Raw genomic sequence first — 24,937 nt, forward strand, 5'->3', positions numbered from 1 at the left:
TCTACAGCTGGTTATATTTGATGTAAAAACAATCCTGTACATGAATCAAACTAATCCTAATCTTCATTTTAATATTCGTTAATCTGCAGTAATGAATCAAACAGTTTAACAGATATGTAACTACTACTTGATGCGTGACGTGCAAAGCTGCAGCTTTAAAGAATTCACAGAGAGTGGGAAATTCTCAGATTTTGCAAGCTTTACCCACACAGAACGCTTCCATCTGGATGTCAATTAGCATTTACAATAATGCCACCCACCAAAACTCACAGTAAAAAAAAAAAAAGGTCAAACATCTTCCTTTTTTTGCTACACGATGAATGATTTGATTAAGGAGCTACACTAGAATGCTTACAGTAGCATGACATTTAGCACTCTTTATTGAACAGTAGGCAGATTTGCATTGTTACGTTAATTATGCCCAGATGTCCACAGCAGTGCGCTGTAAAGGTAGCAGCATGCAGATGGTTGGCTGTAAAAATCCACCCTGCTTGTAATGCAACATGCACATCTGCTTGACACAGTTGTGTAACACTTTGCTCACATTTTCTTGTTCAAGCATTTTGTGCCTTCAACTGTAAAAATTAGGCTCAATTCACCTGTCAGTGGCAATTTTTACCTACAGTACAGTGTGACCAGTGTGATATAATCTGTATTTTCTTTGGACACATTTATTTTGATGTAAGTTTAATGACTGACTTTTTCTTTTAACCTACTAGCTTGTCTGTTTGCATCTTCACTTTCACACATTCATTCTCTATACTGCTTATCCTGAATAGGGTCGCGGTGGCCTGGACCCTATCCCAGGGATCTAGACAAGGTACACACTGGGTAGGGTACACAAGCATTGTACAATACGGGCAATTTGGGAACGGCAATTAGCCTAATGTGCATGTCTTTAGACTGTAGGAGGAAACTGGAGTACGCAGAAGAAACACACAAAGCACGGGGGAACATGCAAATTTAAAGCACAGACTTTGGGCGGTAAGAGGCCACAGTGCTAACCACTACACACCATTGTAGTGTTCTTTTAAAGCCTAAAAATAAATGTACATTTTTTTCTGCAACTTTTCTAAAAAAAAAAAAAAAAAGGAGAATTATAAAATAAAAATACAGAAATTTTAAAATTGACTATTTTCCCATCACCTATCAACGCTATTACACTTATTCTTTTTTTTTTTTTTTTACACCACTTTCGCCCTATTTGGTCATTTAGCCTATTCTATTTCCATCTCTTTAAAATGTTGCTCATGCTACAAAATCACACAGCCAGCCACTCTGAGGAAAGAACTTCCCTACTCTGCATTTGTGAGCACATGACTTGACGCGCGAGAGTATGTAATCTTCCCAGCCTAGTTGGTCTCTTGTCCTCTGCGCCATTGTGAACAATACTGAGGGCATGAGAAACATTTCCCTCTAATTTATCTATAATATGAAAAAATTAACTCCTAGATCAGATCTTCCTGACTATTATGGGACACAAAGAAACGTCTTGTATCCTTTGCATTTTACCAGTCGGAGTACTGCTCTAAATTACCTAAATGTGACAAAGCCTTGGATAATTATTACTAATTCAGTGTGGAGACCAGTATTGATACCACTCCTTCACACCTACACTTGTAAAGTCTCACGTCTACAAGACAGCATCAACTACATGTACTGCTCCTACAGCTAGAGTTACTTCTCCTAGAACCTGATCTGGTTCGGAAGAGCTTACCAGGACTAGGGCAGTGACATTGATGGGGTCTCCGACCCTCTCCACCACCAGGCGTACTATAGCTCTGCTACTCTCATTTACCACAAATTCTGTCTGGCCCTGGAACCTCAGCTCTGCAGACTCTGACCTGGCACTGGGGATGAGGAGCACCAGGAGTAAGCCAGCTAGAGCCAGGACCCCTGGCATTCCTGCAAAATAGAGAGAAATACAGATGTTTAAACTGATGCATTATAGATAAAATGTATGACATGGAAATTTTTCTGCAATGTGCAAAGGCATGTTGGTCATACCTGTTAATAAAAAAAATGCAGCGAATAGTAAAGATGTTCAAAAATAAATGTACCTCGTTTGATGAATTGTAATATTTGGGTTTAGCTACTATTAAACAGAATTATCATAATAATGCAGATATTATGTAAAGCATTATTCAAGTCATATTTAAGATTAAATTAGCATCTCCTATTTGCGCTCTATTATGTGTGTTTTTAAGAAGATAATTGAATGCATGACCTGCCACAGGCTGCTATACAACATGTTTACTATGTTTTTTTCCCCTTTTTGCACACGACAAGATGTTAATCAGCTCTCATCTGTCAGGGTGAGCTTTTTCCACATCTGGTTTGGCAAATAAATTACCAGGTTTCTCTCTTACTTTAACTAGTATGGTTGGCGGCTACCCGGCAGTTGTCATGGCTAGGAAAGCAAACAGCTTAAAAAGTGTGTGCTCGTGGGCTGATTTGTGGCCATCTCCTCATTCATGTGCTTGCGTTGGTATGAATGAGTGCATGTATCTTATTTATTTCTGCAGCAGGGAGATTGCTTAGGAAAGTTGGACATTGGAAAGATCCACTTCTTCATATGTTCCATTGCTGGTAGATCATTTGGGGCTAATTTAGGCCACACGGGTATTGAGGGCTGAGGGACTTTCATCAAGGTGTTATGCTACAGTATATCATTCGACTTACGATTCCTTGTATGGAATTGGTATGATTTTAGACATAACCTACTCGTAGAGATCATTTACCATTGCGAGGGATAAATAATTGCAACCATATTTAGAAATTTTATTTATCACATATTTGGTTTCGCATGATTATGGTCAGCCTGTAGCGAAGAAAATTGGAGAGAAAAGCCGCGTAGTCATTGTAACTCTTTCCTAGGGCCTAAATCACTTCCCTCTAAATCATTATTAAAGCTTATAAAAAACAAAAATTAATAACATACAATGCGATTAATTCATGTGTCTATAATTTACTTGTATTATTTGTTGTGTCACAAAAAAGATTTACATCCTGTAATGTAAGGGTCATCCATGTGATTAGACACTATCTGCATGTAACACTACCAAAATCTCCACCAACCCATCAGAATAAATACTTCAGTACATTGCACTCTTTACCACACAAATCGACTGCAACGATCACACTCCACACTCTAACACATTATCACTGCTAATTACAACAGGGGAAAATAATACAGCATTTGTAATTGGGTACCTACAATAAATGGTATTATAGATTTCATTTTAAAAACCATAGAAAACTGGAGTTTCATGCTGTCTCACTAGAATAAATGTGTAAATATAACTACCTTGTACATCTTACCCACTGCACTAGATTTGATGTTCAACAACACAAATATAACACAGCAAAATCTTTCGTGATTAAGATCCACAGCTGATGGAGAAAACAATTCACACCTCTGTGACACTTTTTTCACACCAAACTGATAGGGTTTTCAGTGCTTTTCAGTACACTTTGTCCAAAGGTCAACAAACTTTCATATTCCCTCATTAAAAACATTTTAAGCTGAGCTGCAGGCCACGAATGCACCGCTGTCTTCACTTCTTCATCAGAAGTGAATGTTCAGCCTTGTAGGGAGGCTTTCTGGGGACCAAACAGTGGAAAGTCCAATGAAGCAACCTCATCTCGCCCCTATAGGGAGGATGTTTTTAACACTGAGTGTCGACAGTATACTGTAGGCAGACGCGGAAGTGGACGACCGTCTGGCTCCTTCTTGATGGCTAACACTAACACTGATGGCTGATCTTTCTTGACCTTCTCTATCAATTTATACGCACTTTTTCACAACAAAACACTTTCTCCATACTGCGCACAAAGTCTTCAATAATAAATGGCACCAGGTACACCCTCAGACCACAAAAAGCTAATCACCGCATGTGCAAATTAATGCATTTTTGACAGAAAACAGAGGCCTTCAACAGAGAGACACCCAAACTGCAGATATTTTCTGACTCTTGTGTATATATAGTATAGCTTCTACATAATTTCTTTCTAATTGGAAAACTAAACCAGAGAAATCAGTTAGTTGTAAAATTTAGCTTACTGTTAGCTTTAATAAAGATGCTGGCTAGTGGAATTAATGACATAGTAGCTAGCTGATACTACCTGCTACTACAAAATAAATAAGCCTAGTGTTAGCTAGCTTGTTACCGAACTTGTTTACTGGTTTACACAACCTAATAGCCTTCTCTTTACCAGCTTTCTACTGACATACTTGTCATACTTTCTGAATCACCAAGGCCACCTGATAGGAAATTGTCACAATTAAATAAATATCCTGATTCATTAAAAGTTTTTTTCCAATGCCACAATTTAGAACAAACTTAGAACACAGGGCGCTGTGCTGCCTGACAATGTTTGAATAGTTTGGAGTGCACCACCTGAACGATTATATAGAAACTGCAACATTTTACTGCATCAAATGGAAACGTATAATTAAAAAAAAAATCATTTCAAGAAAATCGAGAAAAACAAGAATTGCTGCACAAAAGAATCATGTTATGTAACTAAATGACCCCCCCCCCACCTCTATTGTTAGTACAGAATTAGCAGTGTTGTGGTTATGTAGTTGGCTAGCATTCCTACGTTCGTAAACAAAATTCTGGTCGTTTTATTTCTTTTGTGCACTCATAATAATATTTCTCTGCTTCGTGGTAATGGACATCCTTGCCACACAGCATTTTATTCTGTGCTTGGTTAACCAATTTATAATGCTTTTATTTTATTTCCGTCAAATTTGATTCTTAAATTCTGACAAATTTCATTCCAATGCTGGTTAAAAGACTTCAGTTAATATGTTTAATATGAGTATGGAAATATTTTTTCTTGTTTTCATGTTTTGCCATGGACAATGTTGAATTCATTTTGCATAGATTTTTAGAAATAATAGCCTAAACAACCATAGATCATAGTGAAATGATCAGTGCATCTTCACTTTCCCAAATGCCACTCTCTCAAAGTGACACATGACAAGATCATGAGGCTTGTCACTTTTGTAATGGTTCAATGGAGGTAACCAAGCTATCTTTCAAAAAAGGTCACCATGGGAGCTTTACCAAAGCTTCCTGACACTGATAAATAAAGACTCTGTGAGGATCTCCTCATCGTCTGCCAGCCCACCGCAGGACATACTGGCCAGAGTCACATCAGACACTTTATCAGTGACCAGGAGGCCCTAGAGCAGCCAAGAACCTGGCAGGATGGCTCTTTGACTGACCCCAGGACCAGCTATTGTGCTGATGTCTTAGTGTGAATGAGAAAATTCCTGAAATGCCTCTGCCAACAAGTGAGGTCAGTGTGGTCCACACAAGCAGGTGGAATGGGCCATACAACTGTTTTCCAATCCTAGTCCTGGAGTAAAACTGCACTGCACATTTTAGGAGTATTCTCCCTGCTATAACACACCCAATAAGTTCAAGAAGTGCTTGTTAAAAGAGCAGATGAGCTGAGTCAGCTGTGGTGGGTGTAGGAAAAACGCTACAATCTACCTCAGGACCAGGATAGGAAACACTGCTGTACAGATAGTCGATGGCTGTGGGCTACTAAAGACTACCAGACAGTCAAAAAAAAAAGGAACAATGCAACAGAGGAGATCTATTCAGAGTTGGGTGGTTGAGACTATTGTTCTTCTCCCTCTCTTTCTCTCTTTGTCTTTTTCTTTCTTTTGGCAGCCAAGAGGATGTATTCACACCCACACAAATTACTTTAGCTTCCTCTATGTCCATCACTTTCCATGGCTAAATGCTTCAGAAGATTTATATCTTTCCTTTTTTTTTCAGAAGCAATGCCCGGGAATTACCTCTTATTACCTCTGGAATTATCACTTGTAAAAATGCCCGCTTGTTCGTGCCAGGAAACTTGATTACAAAAGCCTCAACACTTTTTTTTTTTTTTGTTAAGGCAGATTAAGCTATTGAATTCAGGAGATTAGCAGATCAACGTTTACAAAGAAAATACCCCTCTGGGTAACTATGGGGGGTTGTGATTACTTACAATATATATATTAAAAATACTGCCACTCTTAGTAATAAACAGGGGAAGGCCTTGACCCCAGAGCCCTCAAGAGTGACTTGGCAGCAGGTTCAAATGGCAGCCGTGGTCATAATGTAACTGAGACATTAGCAATTACAGTAGATCAGCTGGCTGAAGATGTGATGAAGTGTATGGTTACGACCTTGCCCGGTAGTCCAGTGCCTGCCTCTTGGGTTACCCCAAGGATCTGTAATCTTAGCATCAATTATTCAATCACTAAGCCTTCACAGCCAGTGCTGGGCAAGCCATGTGTGTGGGTATGCTTCAGGATGCTGCTACTTACTGCAGGATGGTTGTGCATGTTTGTAAAGGACAAACCCTGACTTCAGAATGATATGCGTAGATGCATAGTGTACGATAGAATAAAACTTGTTGATATCTGCAGTGGACGATTACTCTAGCTTAAAGTGCCAGTTGATCTCCGGAGGTTAATTCCTGCACAAGGTCTTCTAAGGTTCTCCTGGTCAAAGCTGATCCTTGGTGACTCAGCATCTAGAGGTTGCTTGACTCATCCTGTTGTAGATGAACGTTGTTATTCTTATGTTGTATCACCATGATTAGAAATTGAATGCCAAGCAGATAAATTATGAATGACTGAACAATTGGTGCGGATCAGGAAATCTTGAGCTATCTTTTGATCTATCTGGCTTAGGGGTTCGAACTGATGCCCTGCACCTCTTGAGTTGAGGTTCGATTCCCACCTCGGAGTTGGTGTGCATGGAGTTTGCATGTTCTCACCGTGCTTGGTGGGTATCTTTCGGGTGCTCCAGCTTCCTTCTATAGTTGGAAGACGTGCACTAGGCTAAGTGCCGTTCCAAAATTGCCCTCATTGTGTGAATGTGAGTGTGTGCCCTGCAATGGATTGGCACTCTGTCCAGTGTGTACCCTGCCACCATGCCCTACAGTATGTCTCCTGGGATAGGCTCCAGGTCCCCCGCAACCCTGTATACTGGATAAAGGGGTATAGATGATGAGTGAACTGGCAAAATCTTTACACTACAATGCATCATTTGGCGAATTTAGGTTTGACCTCCAACAGTGCAAAGTGCCATTAATCCCTGAGAGCGCAACTAATTTACTTCTCCCTGGGAAAGCCTTATACAATACATCCAAATGTTGCTTAGATTATTAGCAAATTTCAGAAAGATGTGCAAAAGACAATATGAGTCATTGTACTTCAGAGATGCCAACACAACTAACCATGAATATTCTCACAGGCAATGAGAGAGAGAGAGAGAGAGAGAGAGAGAGAGAGGAAGATAAAAAACATTCATACCACAAAACCTCCACCGTTATATTGGTGAACTTTTTTCTCTTGTTTTTCACCAAGAGTATGCCAAACAACATTAGAAACGACACAGCAAGGCTAAATTCTGCTGCGACCACTATTTAATAACAAGCAGCTCTCAATATTTACTGACCAATGAGACCACAACATCATCTTAATTTTTGTATTGGCTCAGAAAACAGAGCCTTCACAGTGGATTCACTGGTAAAAAAAAAAAATCACCCAAATAAAATTGGTACAATTAAAGTAATAACTAACGGAAGAATTTTTTTGCATTTTTTCAAGTCATCTGCATTTGATTCAGTGATGTGCCACTTTTTAGCCACAATTCTACAACTATACCTACTATAACGGACACCTCTGTTGCCTGAATAACCAATTCTCTGAAGCCAAATCACCATTACAGTATATGAGATTTTGGCCTTTTTCATTCTCTTATTTCCATCCACATTTTTTCCCCACGATCTTATTTGAAATTTGCATGATGGAAAACACACCACTGAAACATTTGTGCACTAACTGTTGGATATGTAACAAAAATAAGACGCTCTCATTTTTCGTGACACGCTCTGTTGCCTCAGTAACCAGCCTCTTTTGGGGGGCTCTGGCAAACCTCATAGCTGATCTATATGGAAGCCAATAATTGCCATTTATGCTTCTCCTAAATTATTTTTAGGTAAGCTGCTGTCCTGGGTTTCTTGTGGTTTGGGGAAATTAAGAAATTTAATAAAGGACTACGGCTTAAACATAATCATTAAACCAGTGAAGGATTTTTTAAAACCCCTCAGTTTTTATCAGATAGACTCTAATTTGGCAGAACTCTGCCCAAAACTTTCTTATTTTTGGATTGTATAGAAAACCTAGAATTAGAGCGCTAGTAAAAAAAAAAAAAAGTGTCAGTGCATTTGTGCGTGTTTGTGTACGTTTGAATATGGGGAGTGCTGAGAAGTTTGAGTGGGAGCAGATGTCGCTCTGTTTGAGGGGCATAAAAAGGGAGGAAAGAGAACAAAAATCTTTTTTTAGAAAATGCATGAGCAACTCTGTCATATATCGTCATGTGGGACTTTTTAATCCAAATGTTTCACCTTCTTTGTTTGGACTAAATGCCAGGCGTTGTTCAATGCCAATCATTCGCTGGTGAAAGAGTGAACATTTTGAAGGAATTGTCTCTGGTTTGCTCTCTGCCCAATTCGGTTTGTTCCGAAGGCATCCCCTATTCTTGTGCCCAAAAACACAATGACTTTTCTTCGCTCTCAATTTGTGAGCTGCGAACGCAAGAAAGGATCCCATTGAATTTCACATTGCGAATGCTCCTGGAGCCGCAGAGCTCCATGACTGATTAGCTATTGTGACAAACAATGCCTGGAAGGGAGGAGAAAACTACTTTTATATGATTAAACGAGGGCCTGCTTCACAAATGGCAGCCTGCATGAGGGAGGAAAAAAAAAAAACAAATTATAAAGCTTATTACTTCATCAGACATAGCCAGTTGAGCCAGGCTGAAATGCTAATTGCCTTTCTTTGTAGCAGCGCACACAGAAGCGATGGGTGTGGAGTATGTGTGTGTGAGCGTCTGGTGAGAGAGACAGAGAGAATCAGCGGAGTAGAAGGGAGCACCCGATTCACTGACCACCACACAAAAACGTGCAGACTTTTTTCCTTTCTTTTTTAAAACCATGAATCTCACTGTTGTGTTCTTTCTTTTCTTGCAACATTGTTTTTCTTTTTTTTTTCCACTCCAACGCCCCTTTTTTTCCACACGAGAACTCCTCCTAGCTCGAATCAAACCCCCATTCAGACAGTTAGGTCTCATTCTCTCACTCCGACTCCCCTCCAAGACCCCTTCAGCAGAGAAGAGGTGTGGGAAATTCCTGCCGTGGTCTCTTCAATCTGGTGAGTTTGCCAGCGCTCGGACAGATGGCTGGATTGAGGATGGGAAAAAGCGCCTGTGTAAACGAAACCCTCTGGGCTGATTTGAAATCAGGGATAACTTCCTTGATGACTGAGGAAACAAGTCAACACTCATTTATTGCCCCGAAATGACGTTACCTGTTTTGTCACTTAGTCTGACTCACCAGGAATGACCGTCTCTTCCAATAAACCTGGTCATCCATTGTGTTAACATGTGCTGTCAGAAGAGTCAGTAGCCCTGAATTCAGCACTCACTGGTCAGCGCTGGTCTTCGCGTGATCCCGGACTCAGTTTAAATCCTTCCACTTCAGAAATTCTTTCACCATGACGAAACACAATGGGGAGGAACCTTTCTCGTGGTGGGAAGAAGAAAGAGCCATAGAGAAAGGATGGAGAAAGAGTGGCGGTGGATACCATGGCAAGAAAAGGAGACAAAGCCAGGGAAAGAAAGAATCCAACCATTTTTTTGTGTGCTCAATGTGTATTTCTATGAATTCATAACAGTTTCAGCGTTGTGGTCTGCTAATCCCTGACACTTGCAAACTTCTAAATCACTACCGTTTGTACCCTTCAATACAGGGCTTACCTTTTTCACCTGATACAATGCCCTCCTCCAGCTCCATTATTTAAACTCTGAGTTTTGCAATAGAAAACGGTGGAGAAGAGTAAAAAAAAATAAAACAAGCAGAAGTGCGTTTAAGAAGATTAAAACTAGACTTTCGTTCATCTTATTCCTCAGGGTCATAGTGGATTTGGAGGCTATTCCAGAAACACTGGGGGCATGGCAAGAATACCAGATCACCAGGACACCAGTCTATTACACTGCACCATGTATACACACATTAACATGCTTCTGTACTGTATATGCTTATTCACATTTGTTCTCTGGCATGTTTTTGGAAGATGAATAACCCAGGGAAAACACATGCAGACTAAGACGAGAATATGCACAAAAGCTCTGCACTGACAGTAACCAGAGATCACGTTTAAATCTGAGACCCTGGAGCTATAAGGAATACCTCCTGCTCCGTAACTGTGCTGCCCAAGCCCTGCATTTTCATATATATATATATATATATATATAAATAATGATGAATGTTGAAAATTTGATGTTATGATTATTTAATCAATATAACAATATATATAGGAAAATAGAAAAACACCAGAATTATTTTATAATTAGAATTATATTATTTTATTTTTTTCCCCGTAGATTTATATGTCTCTCTTTATTTATATATATTTGTGGCTTAGTAGTGGTTCTTGGGTGGGTCACTAACCAGGTTGTGAAATTAAATCCCAGAAACACCAAGCTGTCACTGATAGATCACTGAGAGAACAACTCAGTTATATTCAGTCTCAGTTGTAAGTCTCTTTGTATAAATGCCTAAAAAATGTACGTTTGTGCAAGGACCGAAAATATTAAGAAAACCAAGAATTTACTTAGGGAAATACAACAAAAGTATAAAAGACAAAGGGAAAGCATCATATGTCCTGTGTATTTCCTATGACTAAACACTTAGAAATCCTGTTGCTGCTTCATTTTAAGCAATGTCACAGGTCCCATTTTGGTGTGTGTGTGTGTGTGTGTGTGTGTGGGTGGGTCCCGAAATATAGAGGGCACAGAGTTTTACAAGTAATTGTTTTTTTTTCTTTCTTTCATTTTGTTTAAACTTCCAATAATCATATCTGATTATATATAATCATATACTGATTTTTATATGTATATTAATTTTTACATGTATAATCATTTAAATGTTAAAGGCATTAAACCTAATTAACTAATCCCAAGGTAGAGAAAACATGACTGATATGTAATCACTTACTAAGTCCCCTGAAATATGGTTTATTAAACTGTGAGTGATTGTGGAGCAGAAGCATGTCTTGAATTTTAATTTCTACTTCTATTTTTGTTAACAATTTTAATTATTTGTAGTATGTTATATTTCTAATTTGTATCAAGTTGTAGCTTAAAACCTTCTTATAATCTTAATAAATAAATGTATTTAATAGTTATAATTAACTGTGTTAATTGTTTTTGCCATTTTCTAACTGCATCTAAACTTTTCCAAATTATCTCTAAACACAGGTAAAAGACTAATGGTTAGGGTTTTTGTGAGGTTTGTACTGCATATTAAACCTAACTTGTATAAAATATATTCGATTATTACACAATTATTTCTTAAGATTAAGCAATTAAGAAAAGATTGGAAAATATGTCTTCATTAAATGTTGAATTTTTGTTTAAGTTGATACCAAACTTTTTACTCTGCAGTTACATAATGTAAAAAAAACAGTACCGTGCAAACATCTTTCATTCACATATATATATATATATATATATATATATATATAATTTTTATGACTTAATTATTGAGTCAAACATCAGTAATTCATAAACCAGCACATTATACAAGCAGCCACTTTTTTTACACCAAACAAAAAAGGAATAATGAAAGCTGCTGGGTTTTGCATGCAAAAAGGATTCAGGTGCAACGATCAAAGAGCTCAGAAGAACTGTAGGTGATTATGCGTGATGCTCAGTAAAACTTTTTTTCTTTATAAAACTGCACCAATTGTACCTGAGACTAAAGGGTCTTCAAAGAACCATCACACCGAATATTGACTTTGTTTCATTAATTACTGCATACTGGCCTATTTTTTTTTTTTTTTTTTCCGAAGGCATCCTTGCTCTACAGCATTTATTTGCATGTGCCTGACTTTTTTATTGTACATATATTGTATATGTACAATATTTTCTTGATTCTATTATCTTCACATAACCGTTTCAGAATTAGACATATTCCAATTTATTAAAGACAAAATTAATGTTAAATGTGTGCTGGCTTAAGCACATAAAAATCACTGTGGAATGACAGCTAGAAAATCACAGGTACAAAAACAACTGACAAACTTTCAGGATTCAAGCATGACACATTCATCATCTATACATATAATAAAACTATAATGTTGTGTTGTCTATACACTGAAGATATTTGTGAAAAAAAATTAAGGGGATGTAAGATGTAAGAGTAATAGAACACATCCAGATAGAATTTTTGTCTGTCTGTGTGTCAGTTTGTTGGTGCAGACATCACGTAAAAACTACTGAATGAATATTAATTGGGTTTTCACAACTGTGTTTAGTCGAGCTTGAGGTAACATACAGCCAGTTTCAGCACTATTGGCCCACAGGATGAAAAGATGTGTTCATTTTAAATTTAAATAGAAAAACACCCTAAAATCATACAAAAAAAAACCTACCTCGGAAAAATTATTAGTTTATGTCAACATTAAACAGATGGAGCTATAATTTTTTTAATACGTGCTAAAGAGTGTGCAATTAAAATCTACTTAATGAGCGCGATCTCACACCTTCACGGTAACATGTACAAATTTTTACCTCATTCCAAAATTTAACAGATGCCGTTGTACATTTTTTTGTACATGCTTATGAGTGTGCTATTAAATTCAACATCTAGTATATTTCACACAAAATCCTGCTTGCGTGTTCAATACCAAGATGCAAAGTAAAGCTCAATAGCATATTCCCACTGTGTTGCCATTCTGCCCTGGGTGCGCAGTCTTTGTGGAGTATTTTCACCAGCTGAATTCATCCTCTCCCCAGAGCTCAGTGCCTTGCGTGGCCACTTTGTTTTAGCGGAGGCCCCAATCTGGTGGGAAAGGAGAATCCAGATTGGAACCCTGCTATGTCGGTTCAGAAGGTGTGGAAATCTCAATTAGACTAGAACTAACGCCAAGTTGGAATTTATTTTTATTTTTTTTATCTGTTTTTGGTTCATGTGAGGTTTTGCATCATTTATTCATCCATGCATACTCAATACATCAGAAACTGACAATCTTGAGTTTGATTAATGTGGAGAAAAAAAGGTAATAAATTGTGATTATGAGACTGACTGCTATACTATGATAATATATGATATGACAATACATTATTAAATGATTTGGCTATAAATGCAAATGCAAAAATGTAAATTAAAATATCTGTAGAGGTCTGTAAAGATTTTTCTTATATATTTAGAAAAAAAGACTTCCAGTTTATAATATAACAGATGTTCCATATTGCCTCACTTTGAAGTTTTCTCCAGAAACAACTCAAACGTATGGATTAGCCAAACTAGCATTAAAAAAAACATGTAGTTGAAAGGGTAATGGCGGTGGTGGTGAGATTTAAAGTGAGCTTGTTAAATATGTAAGCAATTTAAAAAAAAATTCTGTTGTCCTTGTTCTTAAAAAATCGACTGATTAAAAGACTTCCAAAGCTGTCTGCTTTACAGCTAGCGTAGAGGAGCCATTAGCTTAGCTTGCGCTACTGTGCTGTGTGGACGACTCTTTCTTTTGTTTCAGTACACCTGCCGCTCTTCCATCATGTGTGGCCCTTGTGTGGTCTGTTTATGTCCCACAAACATCAATCAGAGTCTTAGCGCCTCGTCAATGGGAGTGCTGTTTATGGCATGCCACACTTTGGCTGCAGCACAAAAGTGTAACTCAATGACTCGAGACAACCCCGAGAAATAGTGTGCAGTTATTTACTACAGTATATATATATATATATATATATACTGTAGTAAATAACTGCACACTCTATATATAATCTTGTGTGCTTCTGATATATATATATATATATATCATGTGCTTCTGTACAACTGTACAGTAGAGGGTTACACCATCTGTTTGCAATTTCACCCCAAACACATATGAATGTACATTTTTCTTTAAGGTGCATTATGGTTTATTATACAACAGTTAGTTCCGCCTGAGTAATCTGATTAGGCCAAAGGCATTCCACGAGTGGTTATAACACCTTGGAGATGTTTAACGTAATGTATCACTCCACATCACAGGTGTTCTAGCAATTATACTAACTGTTGGTTGCCAGCATGGGGAAAAGCATGTGCCGTGCACAGTCGGCACAGTCCACAGACAGCATGGTCCACAGTACTGGAAAAAGGGGAAAGCACCTACCGGCCGAAGACAACACTCAAAACCAGGCACAGAAGCATTTTGGTAGAAAAAAAAAACATCTTATAAACTTATATCATTTTATCTAATCATCTTATTAATTGCTTCTATGGGATTGTACATCTGACATAGCAGACTAGCTATCTATTTATCGTTATTTTGGATTCCACCCCAGAACCCTGAAAGTTATTGGAGCTGATATCATAAAGCAGAATAAGTGGAAATACAAAGAGAAACACTCTTTACCGGATTTACAGGACTGTCCATCACCTCCATGGTTTATTCGCTTTCCCTTATGGCTACATAGAATCGGTAAGAATTTAAAACGAATTTTACCAGTGTTAATTTCACCCCAGTCTCGAAAGGATATAGTATGTGTTGGTGAAGCAAATTAACTTGTTAAATAACAAACATTATTGTCGCTAATAAGGGGGGGGTGTCTCTGGAACTGTTACATAAAAATATTTTCACCCTCAATGTTGTGCCGTTGTACTGAATATCAACACAGCTTTAATGTCTTTGCCACTCGGGCTGCACATTTGTGTCTACGACTGCATCACGGCTGTTCTGATATACCAGCACAATAGCACTCCCTGTGGTGTGATATTGTCTAAATAAGAATTGGTTTACCACAGATACATACCACAGATAACTACAACAGATATACTAAACATTGTATGTTAGGCATGTATGGAGTATGTCTCAATAGCTTCATCATTTGACAGGTGGTCTGAGTCACGTAATTAGCAAAGAGTCAAATAAATAAATTGTCAAAAAAAAAGCAGCTTTAAAGGAATCTGAGTGTACATGGAGCTCCTTACTGAACAAACCAGACGCAAAGTTAAATATCCTTAAATAAAGGGAGAAATAAATGTTGCATGAACCAAAATTTAAAAAGCTGTGTCTTTTGCATGAACTTTTAATAGTGGGATTATAAATCATTCATTCTTTCATCTTTGGGCAAGAGTCAGGGCACACACATACACACTACGGAAAATCGGGAATGTCATTTATCCTAATCTGGACTGTGGAAGGAAACCCACCAAGCATAGGGAGAACATGCACACTCTATGCACACAGACCAGAGGTGGCATTCGAACCCTCGAAACTGGAGGTGCAAGGATGGTGCTAACCACCAAGCCACCGTGTTAAAAGGATGCTCAGCATGAGCATTTTATAAATTTGACTCAACGGAGGAGCACAGGAGAAGTAGGGACAATCAGGACACACTAACAACCTTTATAGAAACAGTAATAAAATAAAAACAGGTTCTGATTGGAGGGCAGGAAATAGACAGGTGAATTAGTTAGTTTTGTGATATAAAATGTGCAAAAAAATATGATTGGTGCACAATGAGAACAACCAAGGCTCTGTTTTTTAGCAAACAGACATTTTTGTCAAACGCTGAAAAAAGTAGGCTAGTCATAAATAAGCAGCCTGATAAATGAAACCAGTGATAAGTATTCATGCTGACCTTTGACCTCAAGTCAAGCAGCTATTAGAATTACACCAATGCGTAAATCAGTGTAAAATGGAGGAAACGGGACAAAGAGAAGCCACCGCAATCCCTGTGCGCAATCAGGTGCGCGTCCATAAAGTCGCTCGGGGGATTTATTAAAACTCTTCCATGAGGGTGAAGCAGAACGCCTTGAGGTTACATACGCGGTTTAGGGTTTGACAATCGAGTGCCTTTTAAAGGAGGTTCCCCGTTGTTTCAGTTGAATGGGCGCGCGGGGGAGAGACGCACAAAGCGAAGCGCACCGTCCCCGCAAGGGCGCCGCCGCGTAACCATGGAAACGCCAATCAGATGGCCTTCCATCACCAATATTATTATTGTACTCGGGTTCACGCGCCACGGTATGGGTTCCTTTCAGCAAAGTTACACTGATATAACAGAATCAGTCGAGGCATAAAAATGCATTCAGTGGGTTCATTTAATTGGCTGCTTGAAATTGAAAGAACAGAAAGGGGAAAAAAGAAAGATGGATAATATGCACACGGATCAAACACGTGCAGCTGTTATTGTTTATAAGCGCCTTATGTAGCCTGAATTGAATCTTACTGACGCTGAGAGCATTAGATTATAATTATGCACCCAGGCTGGTGTGTGTGTGTGTGTGTGTGTGTGTATGTGTTCAGGATGAAGAGGCAGAGCTCTGGATTTACTACGTGTTGCACATGGCTTAGTGAAACATAGTGCGCTCCGTTTCAAACACCTGTTCAGCATCCAGCTATTTCATAAGATCATAAATAACTGCGACTCACCTAACACCTTGCGCTACCGATCCGGGGGGAAGAGCAGAGAATCCGGGGCAGTTACGCGTACATGGGGGGGTTTCACACCACAAGGAGCGCGTGTCCGTCACCGCGTAAAGCTAACGGAGCCTCCACGCGTCCTCACTGCGCTCCAGCCAAATGGCAGAAAAAAAAAAGCGCGCCAAGTTTCATACAGTCCAAATAAGACACAGTGTAGTAAGGATGCGTGTCGGTGCCTCTTCACTCGATGTTGTGTGTGAATGTCTGAGAGTAAGTGCGCGCTCGAGTGCTCGGTGCGAGCCGTGCTGCCATGCCGCTTTCCTGGACTGAACTCGGAGCGCACTTCAGCTGCGCCGTCTGCTCACACACCGAGACATGCTAAGCGCATTATCAGCGAACGGCTTCAAACAGCGCCCCCCAGCGACGCGTCACACACAGCCTGCTGTCCGGGAAAAGACCGTCAATTGTGGTGCACCGCTCCTGAAACGCGAAATTTTTAGCTCAAAACTTCCCCGACCCACACAGTGTGTGTATGTGTGTGTGGTAGTGTGCGACGGTTTACATCCAATGTGCAACAGTGATGTTACTGATAATCATTTGCAGGAGGTCTTTGTTTTTATGGATGCTGTTAGACCTAAACAACAACAACAACAACAATAATAATTGTAATAATAATAATTTCTTTGGCAGACGCCCTTATCCAGAGATGCTTAATTTTTTAAAAATCTCATTATACATTTGAGCAGTTAAAGGTTAAATACCTTGCTCAAGGGCCTATCAGTGACTGGTGATGCTGAACACGAGTCCAATGCCTTAACCAACCTTAACCCTAATAGCATAAAGACTTTAATAATATTCATATTTGAATAATAGTAATAATAATAATAAGCCCACATGGTGGCTTAGTGGTTAGCACTGTTGCTTTGCATCTCCAGGGTCCAGGTTCAATTCCCAGCAAGGCTCGATTCCCGTCTCTGTGTGCATGGAGTTTGCATGTTCGCCCCGTGCTTGGTGGGTTTCGTCCAAGTACTCCAGTTTCCTCCCACAGTCCAAAGATATACAGGTTAGGCTAATTGGTGTTCTCAAATTGCCCGTAGTGTGTGACTGTGTGTATGTGTGTGTGGCACCCTGTCCAGGGTGTACCCTGCCTCGTGCCCTAAGCCTCCTGGGATAGGATCCAGGTCCCCGTGACCCTGAATACAGGATAAAGCGGGATGAAAGATGAGTGAGTGAGTATAAATTTAAGCAGTTGATGGTTAAATACCTTGCTCAAGGGCCCAACAGTGACCACTTGATGCTGAACACTTGTCCAATGCCTTAACCCTAATAATATTCATATTTAAATAATAATAATAATAATAATAATAATAAGCCTGCATGGTGGCTTAGTGGTTAGCACTGTTGCTTTGCATCTCCAGGGTCTGGGTTCAATTCCTGCCTTGGTTCTGTGTGCATGGAGTTTGCATGTTCTCCTCGTGCTTGGTGGGTTTCCCCCCAGTACTCCAGTTTTCCCCAACAATCCAAAAACATGCAGATTAGGATAATTGGCATTCTCAGACTGCCCATAGTGTGTGTGCCCTGCGATGGATTGGCTCCCTGTCCCAGGGTGTACCCGACCTTATTCTCCTGGGATTGGCTCCAGGCCCCCTGTGACACTGTACACAAAATAAAGTTGTATAGACGATGAGTGAGTAAGTGAATAATAATAATAATAATAGTAGTAGTAGTAGTAGTAGTAATAGAAGTAGTAGTATAAGTAGTAGTGTTAATTATAGGCAGAAAATCATAAAATCTAGACATAAAATCTGGTCTTAGGTTCTACTCTCAACGTGTGAATGCTCTTTGTGTTCTCTGGTTTTCCCTTCCCTCTTAAAGCGACTTGTCAAGAAGTTGATCGTTTACTATAAATCACAGGCACCAATTTCTTGTTTGTGGACATTTTAGCTTTTTCGCTACTCTAACACATCCAGATCAATTTTGTATTGGCCATTCATTAGCAGATTAGTAGAATTAGGTGTGCTGGAACAGGGAAAATAAATTAGCAGTCATTCTCAGACAGGATTCTAATCCTCCGAGACCATGCCTGGATCCCAGTGATTACTGACTGACAGACTGACTGACTGACTGACTGAATGAACGAACGAAAGTGTTGGATCAGATTATTATTAACTGTACACAGTAGGTCCTGTCTATTCATGGCTGTAAAAATAATACCTATATTCTTTAACTTTACAACATATAAATTGTGCATGGTATGAATTCATCCTTCATATTAATATAAAAAATAGATTTTTGTGTTTGAATTTTCAACATTTTACATTTTTTTTATACTTTTTCTTATTTCAACCTTTATTTTTATTATTTCTTCAATTCTCACATGCATTTGTGCCCTTGTCTTTTATGTTTCCCCTGGGATCAATAGTGTTAAATGATATTAGCCCAGATCTACTGTAAACTAAGCGCCAGGGAATCCACGTGTATAAGGTAGCGCGTGCTAATACCGCCCCCTATGGGATAATTATTTTACAACCGAATAAACGTACGCGTACTTTGGGAGGGTTTACAGCTGGTAAGTACTTCATTTGAACAATATCGTATTATCAGAAGATTTATAGGAATTTAGCATCTTTATGTATGTGATCACATTAAGTACACAATAAGGATTTTCATTATTATTATTATTATTATTATTATTAATAAACACATTTTGTTAGCTACCAGCTGCCTTTGTGAGAAACAGGATCGACCAAATAGTAGATTTTTCCCTGTCTTTGCTTGAAATCTTATCAGCCATACACCTTCAGAGCGTTAATTAATTACTGGACGGATTAGTAAATTATTTGATGACAACACTGGATCGTGTGTTTAAAGATTATACTGTACTAAATGGCAAATGCCATTTATCACTATTAGTGATGATGTCACTATATTAGTGACATCATTACTATTATTACTGTCTGATATCCACCCAAGCAGTGATTGTATTTGTATTTATAATATTTCCATACACACCTGACCACGGCACTGCCAAGAAATGCTTTGAAGCGCTTTCCAAAGCTGTTCTGTATGAGTACTCATTATTCATGTGGTGTGCATTTCTGCAGTGACACCTTCACACATCCTCTCACTGAAAACACGCATCACCTTCAGGTCCCCGCCCACTGCTCCATACGTCATGACGCAGGGACTGTGCCGACGTGGCTTAGATAGCTAGTTAGCTAAACAAACGGGACGCTCGGCTTTTTTTTTGACTAGCGAGGAGAATGGCTTAGCTGGATCCGGTGAATTTATCTGACTGTACCAGGTATCTATCGTTCGTTTGTTTGTTTCGTAGCAGCTCCCCCCTCAATATTGGGTTACATAGTCGAAACGACTATCTTGCTCATTGGTGATGAGAAAAATAAGCTAAATGATCTCAAGCTAACACTGCTAGCTGGCTAGGAATATTTGGCTGTGTAATGAAAGTATCCTCGTATCACGGAATTAGTGCCGTTAGAACCAAAGTGCTGGGAGTGTGTGTAAATCACATTAATGGGAAATTGATCATTTGTTTGGCTAGTTTGGTTAGCATTCATGATCGAGTTGAATCTTGTTGAATTGTGCGCGCGCGTTTGTTAATATCGTCAATAAGATGAAACGTCATATTAATCCCTCTGTAATTTTCTCTCCTGTGACACTACTTTTTTTTCTTTTTACCATGTATAACCAGACCGTCATGCTGATTGACTGTGTGCTGAATTTTTGACCAAACAATCTGGCAGAGTTAAACAGATATATATGAAAGAATGAGGTAAAGATCTATTTTGAGGTGATAAATATTTTAATGTAAGGCTTTAAGTCACTAGTAGGCGTTTATAACATATTTAGAAGGGGAGGTGTCGAAACACTTTGTCCTTTTATGTTATGGGTAACAACACAGCTCTGATACTAGGAATGTGGATCATCAGAGTTGTCTCATGAACAATAACAGTAATGAATTTAGGTAACTACTTTCAGATTTAAAAAAAAAAGCAGGACTGGTCATCTAGCCCAAAATGTAATGTTAATATAACCATTTGCTATAGTATCTGAGACATATCAGATCACCTTATTGTGCATTCCTTGATAAATTTAATTTCTTTAGTGCCACTTTCTGTTTAGCCAGCCACCTTATTACTTCCTTATTTTTGGGTTTTTCCAAACTTTTATGCTGTTTGTTTTTGGACATTTTGTAAATAAAACCCCCTGTATTACTTTTAGCTCTTTAAAGTTAAATCTGTGCTTGCCTTTGTCTTGCAGTTCATCAGAATTAAACACAAACAAATGAAAACTAAAAGTAAACTATTTAAAATGATGACAAAAGTCAGAGTTAGTGTCTATCTCCCTTGGTTCAGAGCTTTTTACAGTGATATAGTAGCCAGAGACCAGAATTAAAGTACTTAAAAAAAAAAAATGGGCTTAGTGAGGTTTTACTGTATTAAAATTTCTTAACAAGTTCTGAGTTGTTACTTATATGAACTGATATCTGAAACATCACACCACACTTAAAACGCACAGATCTGGAATAAGCCTGATGGAAACGGTGCAAAGGTCAGCATTTTCTGTTTTCCTGGCTAAAACATGTGGGTGTTCGCTAACAAGGTAACTGAAGCATACAGCTGAAAAACAGTGTGAAAAGAAGGGTTAGAAATTTGGCATTAGGCACTTAGTCACCAGGTTTGAAGAAGGTTTATTTATTTATTGTATTATTATTATTATTTTGTTTTATAGTTTGTTCACATTTAGTTTAGGATTGCTGTGCGGACACAGACGGGAGAGAGAGAGACAGGGACAAGCAGAGACAGAGAGGACAAAAAGAGCATAAGACATAGAACAACAACAACCTTTCCACTCCATGTTATTTGGTAGATTATTAAATACTCCATGACAGGGTAACAAACTCTTTGTTCATGTTGACTTTATACTTGTGTAAAACTAGTTATAGCAAATGTGTAGAAGTATTGACGGTTTGGGCTAAGTAACCAGAGTGAGAAAAGATATCTCAGGAAGACAGAGACTGAAAGGATCCAAAAGCTGCCCAGTTGATGAAGTGCAAAATTCTAAACTGAGTTTTATTTTTATCAGGCTAAGTAAATTGAAATACACAATTTTTGAATTTTAATTTTTGAATTACACAACTTTTACAGTTCTAAAAGATTCTGAAAAGACTGGAGTATACACTAATTGATTAGTTTACATACTGCAGTGTATACACTAAAATACACTGCAGATTTTATTATTTTTTTTATTTTATTATTATTTTTTTTTTTTAAGTTTCATCATACACTTAATAACTGACCAGAGGAGGGATCATAGACCAAACATGTAATTCCAACTGACCCCAACTAAACGCACCAAACCCTTAGGACAACTACTGCAAGCACATGCCTGTACTACTACAGGGGAAACATCAAAAGTGTTTCATTTATACCCTTGTTGTTTACTTGTATTTGATACATTTATCCGATTATAGTAAGGTTTGTTGTTGCAGAATTTTTTTTTTCTCTTCTGTTTCTGTTGTTCTTGTGGTTAATAAAACAGCAAAAGGTGTTTGGTATGTTACATAGAAACAGTAAAACACTCGAATGGACACATTAATGAACCTATGATTGGAATTACATCTTGCACTACTGTCAGAGAAGCTGTTGTAGGGGAAAAAACACCTTCTAAACAATCCGATTGCAGAATTCGACAGCTTATTTAATAGTAACTCGTAATATATTACTTAAATATTGTCTCTGTTGTGTTTGTGTGAGCTATACTATATTGTGTGCATTTATCTATTGTCTGCTTTTGCAAACAGGGAGAAAATGACTGGAAGAAACCAATATAATGGCTTCCAGTCAGCAACGGCAATGCAGCCTGCGACTGGGGGTCACACTTACATCTTCGGGAACAATTCGGAGACAGAGTGCTCTGAGGAGGATGCAGAGAGCAATGAGCTCCGCTCCAGAGGCAGGGAGAGGCTCCGGCGCAGTACCTCCAGAGAGCGAAAGGATGACATTGTCTACGTGATGAGGGATGTTAAGGAGGGGGACACTTTGATTAGCATTTCACTTCGGTATTTCTGCTCTGTGAGTCAACACCACAGTTTTTCCCCCCTGTGTAACATGAGTAGATAACTATATACAGACAGTGCATACTGATGCGATAAGTATAAGATTCATTCACCACTATACTGGTATTAGTTTTATACCATTGTTGTTTACTTTAATTTGTACTAAAGTTCCTTGTTATAATGTGTGGTTTACCTCAGATGTAGGCTGGAATGAACAGATAACACTGATAATATAAAGAGTTTGAGAGCAGACTGTCTAAGCACACAGGGAAGTAGCAGCGAGCATGGTCATTGAAAGGAGTGCCTATTCTGTGCATGCAAAGGCATTTGCATGTCCAGGACGGTGAAGTGTGAGCACCTAGACGCACCCTTTGCATGAAGATACAACCTACTTGCCACTTGGTACTACACTTTGCCCTAGAGTCAAAGTACAATTCATTTACAATTCAAAGTACAGCACCTTTCACTCACTATTAGTAGCCACACACTGCTATAGCTCTGCAAGCTCAGATCAGACATTTATGTGTGTGTAAAAAAAAAAAAACAGTGTTTATGATCATAAGCCATAAGCTTAAACTAGAGCTAATTAAGATGTTTTTCTGATTACTTAATATTAAGAATATTAAGTATCTGCATAGAGTGTTTTGTGATGCATCCCTGGTGGTAACTGTTAGTAACATGGTTTGTTGAATTGTCCCAGGTCGCTGATCTAAAGAGAGCCAATAATCTTCTGACAGAGCAGGATTTCTTCGCCTTGAGGTCTATTAAAATCCCTGTGAAGAAATTTAGCTTGTTCACAGAAACACACAGCACGGCTCCCCAGAAAACAAGCTCACCCAGCGGTGTCCGCAGAGTCCTGGAGAACCCCCCGAGCACAGGTTCCGCTGACTCCTCCCCCTCATCTTCCTCCTCCACTGACAGTGTGGAGTGCTTCCTGCAGGAAAAGGACAAGGACATTGAACTTTTGGTCAAATACTCCAGCCCATCCAGAAGCAGTCTCAGCGAGGTGGTGTCCTCATTGAACTCCCAGCCACCTATTCAGGGAGAGGCAGAGCGCAGGTCTGCCGTGAGGAAGGACCCATACTATGGAGCGGACTGGGGTATGAGGTGGTGGACTGCGGTAGCCATTATGCTCGTTGTGGGCATCGTCACACCGGTGTTCTACCTGCTGTACTACGAGGTGCTAATGAAAGCAGATGTTAGTCACCACACTACCACAGAATCCATAAGGCCTGATTCTACAGTCTTAAACAATGGTGGTGTTATTTTAAAAGCTAAGGCTGTTCCTCATCCTGAGTCCTCCATGCATCCAGCTACTGAACATCAAGCATCTGTTCGGATACAGGAACAACGAACATAAAGGGGTGACATGGACCAGCAAGTCAGTTTAAGGATTTTTCTAAGGACTTAACAAAACCACTTTTGTAATGTTAAAAATTTGACCTTAAAAGGACATGTTCAATATTTTTGAACCGTTTAATTATGGATGAAGAATTGTTTGATGTGTGCTACTTGCAGATATAATGAACTTTTATAAGCTTTTGGAGAAGATTAAACATGTATCCTCAGTAAAATATATGGATGCACAATAATGCCATTGCGGCACTGGCTTATAATTTTAACATTACAGTTTCCTGTTAAGATTTAACTGATTACTCTATCAGTTATGGTACAGCTGACTGATTTAATTGGTCTAGACATTTCTCATCAGTTCTTAAATGCAATGTTCTGGGGGGGGGCTGCAGATATGGTGATTTAAATTATCACTGTTTTTTAGGCCTGGCCTGTTGTGTCTGGTTTAAAAACTATTGAATTCATATTTGAAATTACTACATGCTCTGTGAAACTTGAGTCTCAAGCTGCCATGCCATAACTGCACTTAACTGGGCATTAATAGGGCCATTAGAACTGTTCTGGCACCAAGTATGAACTAGCTCAATCTGTCCATTCCTTTAATTAAATTCTGTCATGAGTTTTGCACAGTTTTTGCCCCATGTGTGCCGAAAACTGTATTACACGTAATGTTTGGCTCAGTGCTAAGCATAACTGTGTATTCAGAACGCCACAGGGATAATTGATGTCTCCTTTGTCAGGGATACATACATTAATTTATTATAGGAAATGGTAAAAATAGCAAACAGTATTGATGGAGGTTTTGCTTACTTTGTTTTAATATTGCTTGAAAAGGTCTGTTTGCCAACTACAGTGCTGAAATCTTTAACTCTTGACAAACATGTGAGCAAGTTGTAGTTTATTTTCCATGACCATTGAATTTGAGCGGTATGTGCCTTCGGCCTGTAGTACGTAATTGCAGGTTGAAAATAAATGAATTATATTTTACTACCCTTTGTTGTATTTTAATGAACAGTTGT

At 38.7% G+C, this 24,937-nt stretch overlaps 2 protein-coding genes across 3 annotated transcripts in view; one reads left to right on the forward strand and one right to left on the reverse strand.

Moving 5' to 3' along the window:
• adgrv1 (adhesion G protein-coupled receptor V1) overlaps positions 1 to 1,903 on the reverse strand; it is a 116,074-nt gene extending 114,171 nt beyond the window's left edge. The window contains exon 1 of the mRNA XM_053481342.1: positions 1,718 to 1,903. Coding sequence (XP_053337317.1) covers positions 1,718 to 1,903 — 186 coding nt within the window. The remainder of the gene's footprint in view (positions 1 to 1,717) is intronic.
• A 17,789-nt stretch (positions 1,904 to 19,692) lies between these two features.
• On the forward strand, positions 19,693 to 24,905 carry lysmd3 (LysM, putative peptidoglycan-binding, domain containing 3). Of its 2 annotated transcripts, XM_053481232.1 has the most exons (4): positions 19,707 to 19,793; positions 20,199 to 20,279; positions 22,311 to 22,581; positions 23,266 to 24,905. In XM_053481232.1, the coding sequence occupies exons 2-4, from the start codon at positions 20,275 to 20,277 to the stop codon at positions 23,923 to 23,925; spliced, it is 936 nt and encodes a 311-aa protein (XP_053337207.1). In that variant the 5' UTR covers positions 19,707 to 19,793; positions 20,199 to 20,274; the 3' UTR covers positions 23,926 to 24,905. The 2 variants fall into 2 exon arrangements, with proteins under 2 accessions (XP_053337208.1, XP_053337207.1); XM_053481233.1 differs by lacking the exon at positions 20,199 to 20,279 and having other exon boundaries at positions 19,693 to 19,793.
• Positions 24,906 to 24,937: the final 32 nt, after the last annotated feature.

Source organism: Clarias gariepinus, chromosome 21 (assembly GCF_024256425.1).
Source record: "Clarias gariepinus isolate MV-2021 ecotype Netherlands chromosome 21, CGAR_prim_01v2, whole genome shotgun sequence".
NCBI lineage: Eukaryota > Metazoa > Chordata > Actinopteri > Siluriformes > Clariidae > Clarias > Clarias gariepinus.

Coding starts and splice junctions, on each gene's coding strand:
- lysmd3 (XM_053481232.1), top strand. Junction 22,582..23,265: donor CACTTCGGTATTTCTGCTCT/GTGAGTCAACAC, acceptor GAATTGTCCCAG/GTCGCTGATCTAAAGAGAGC.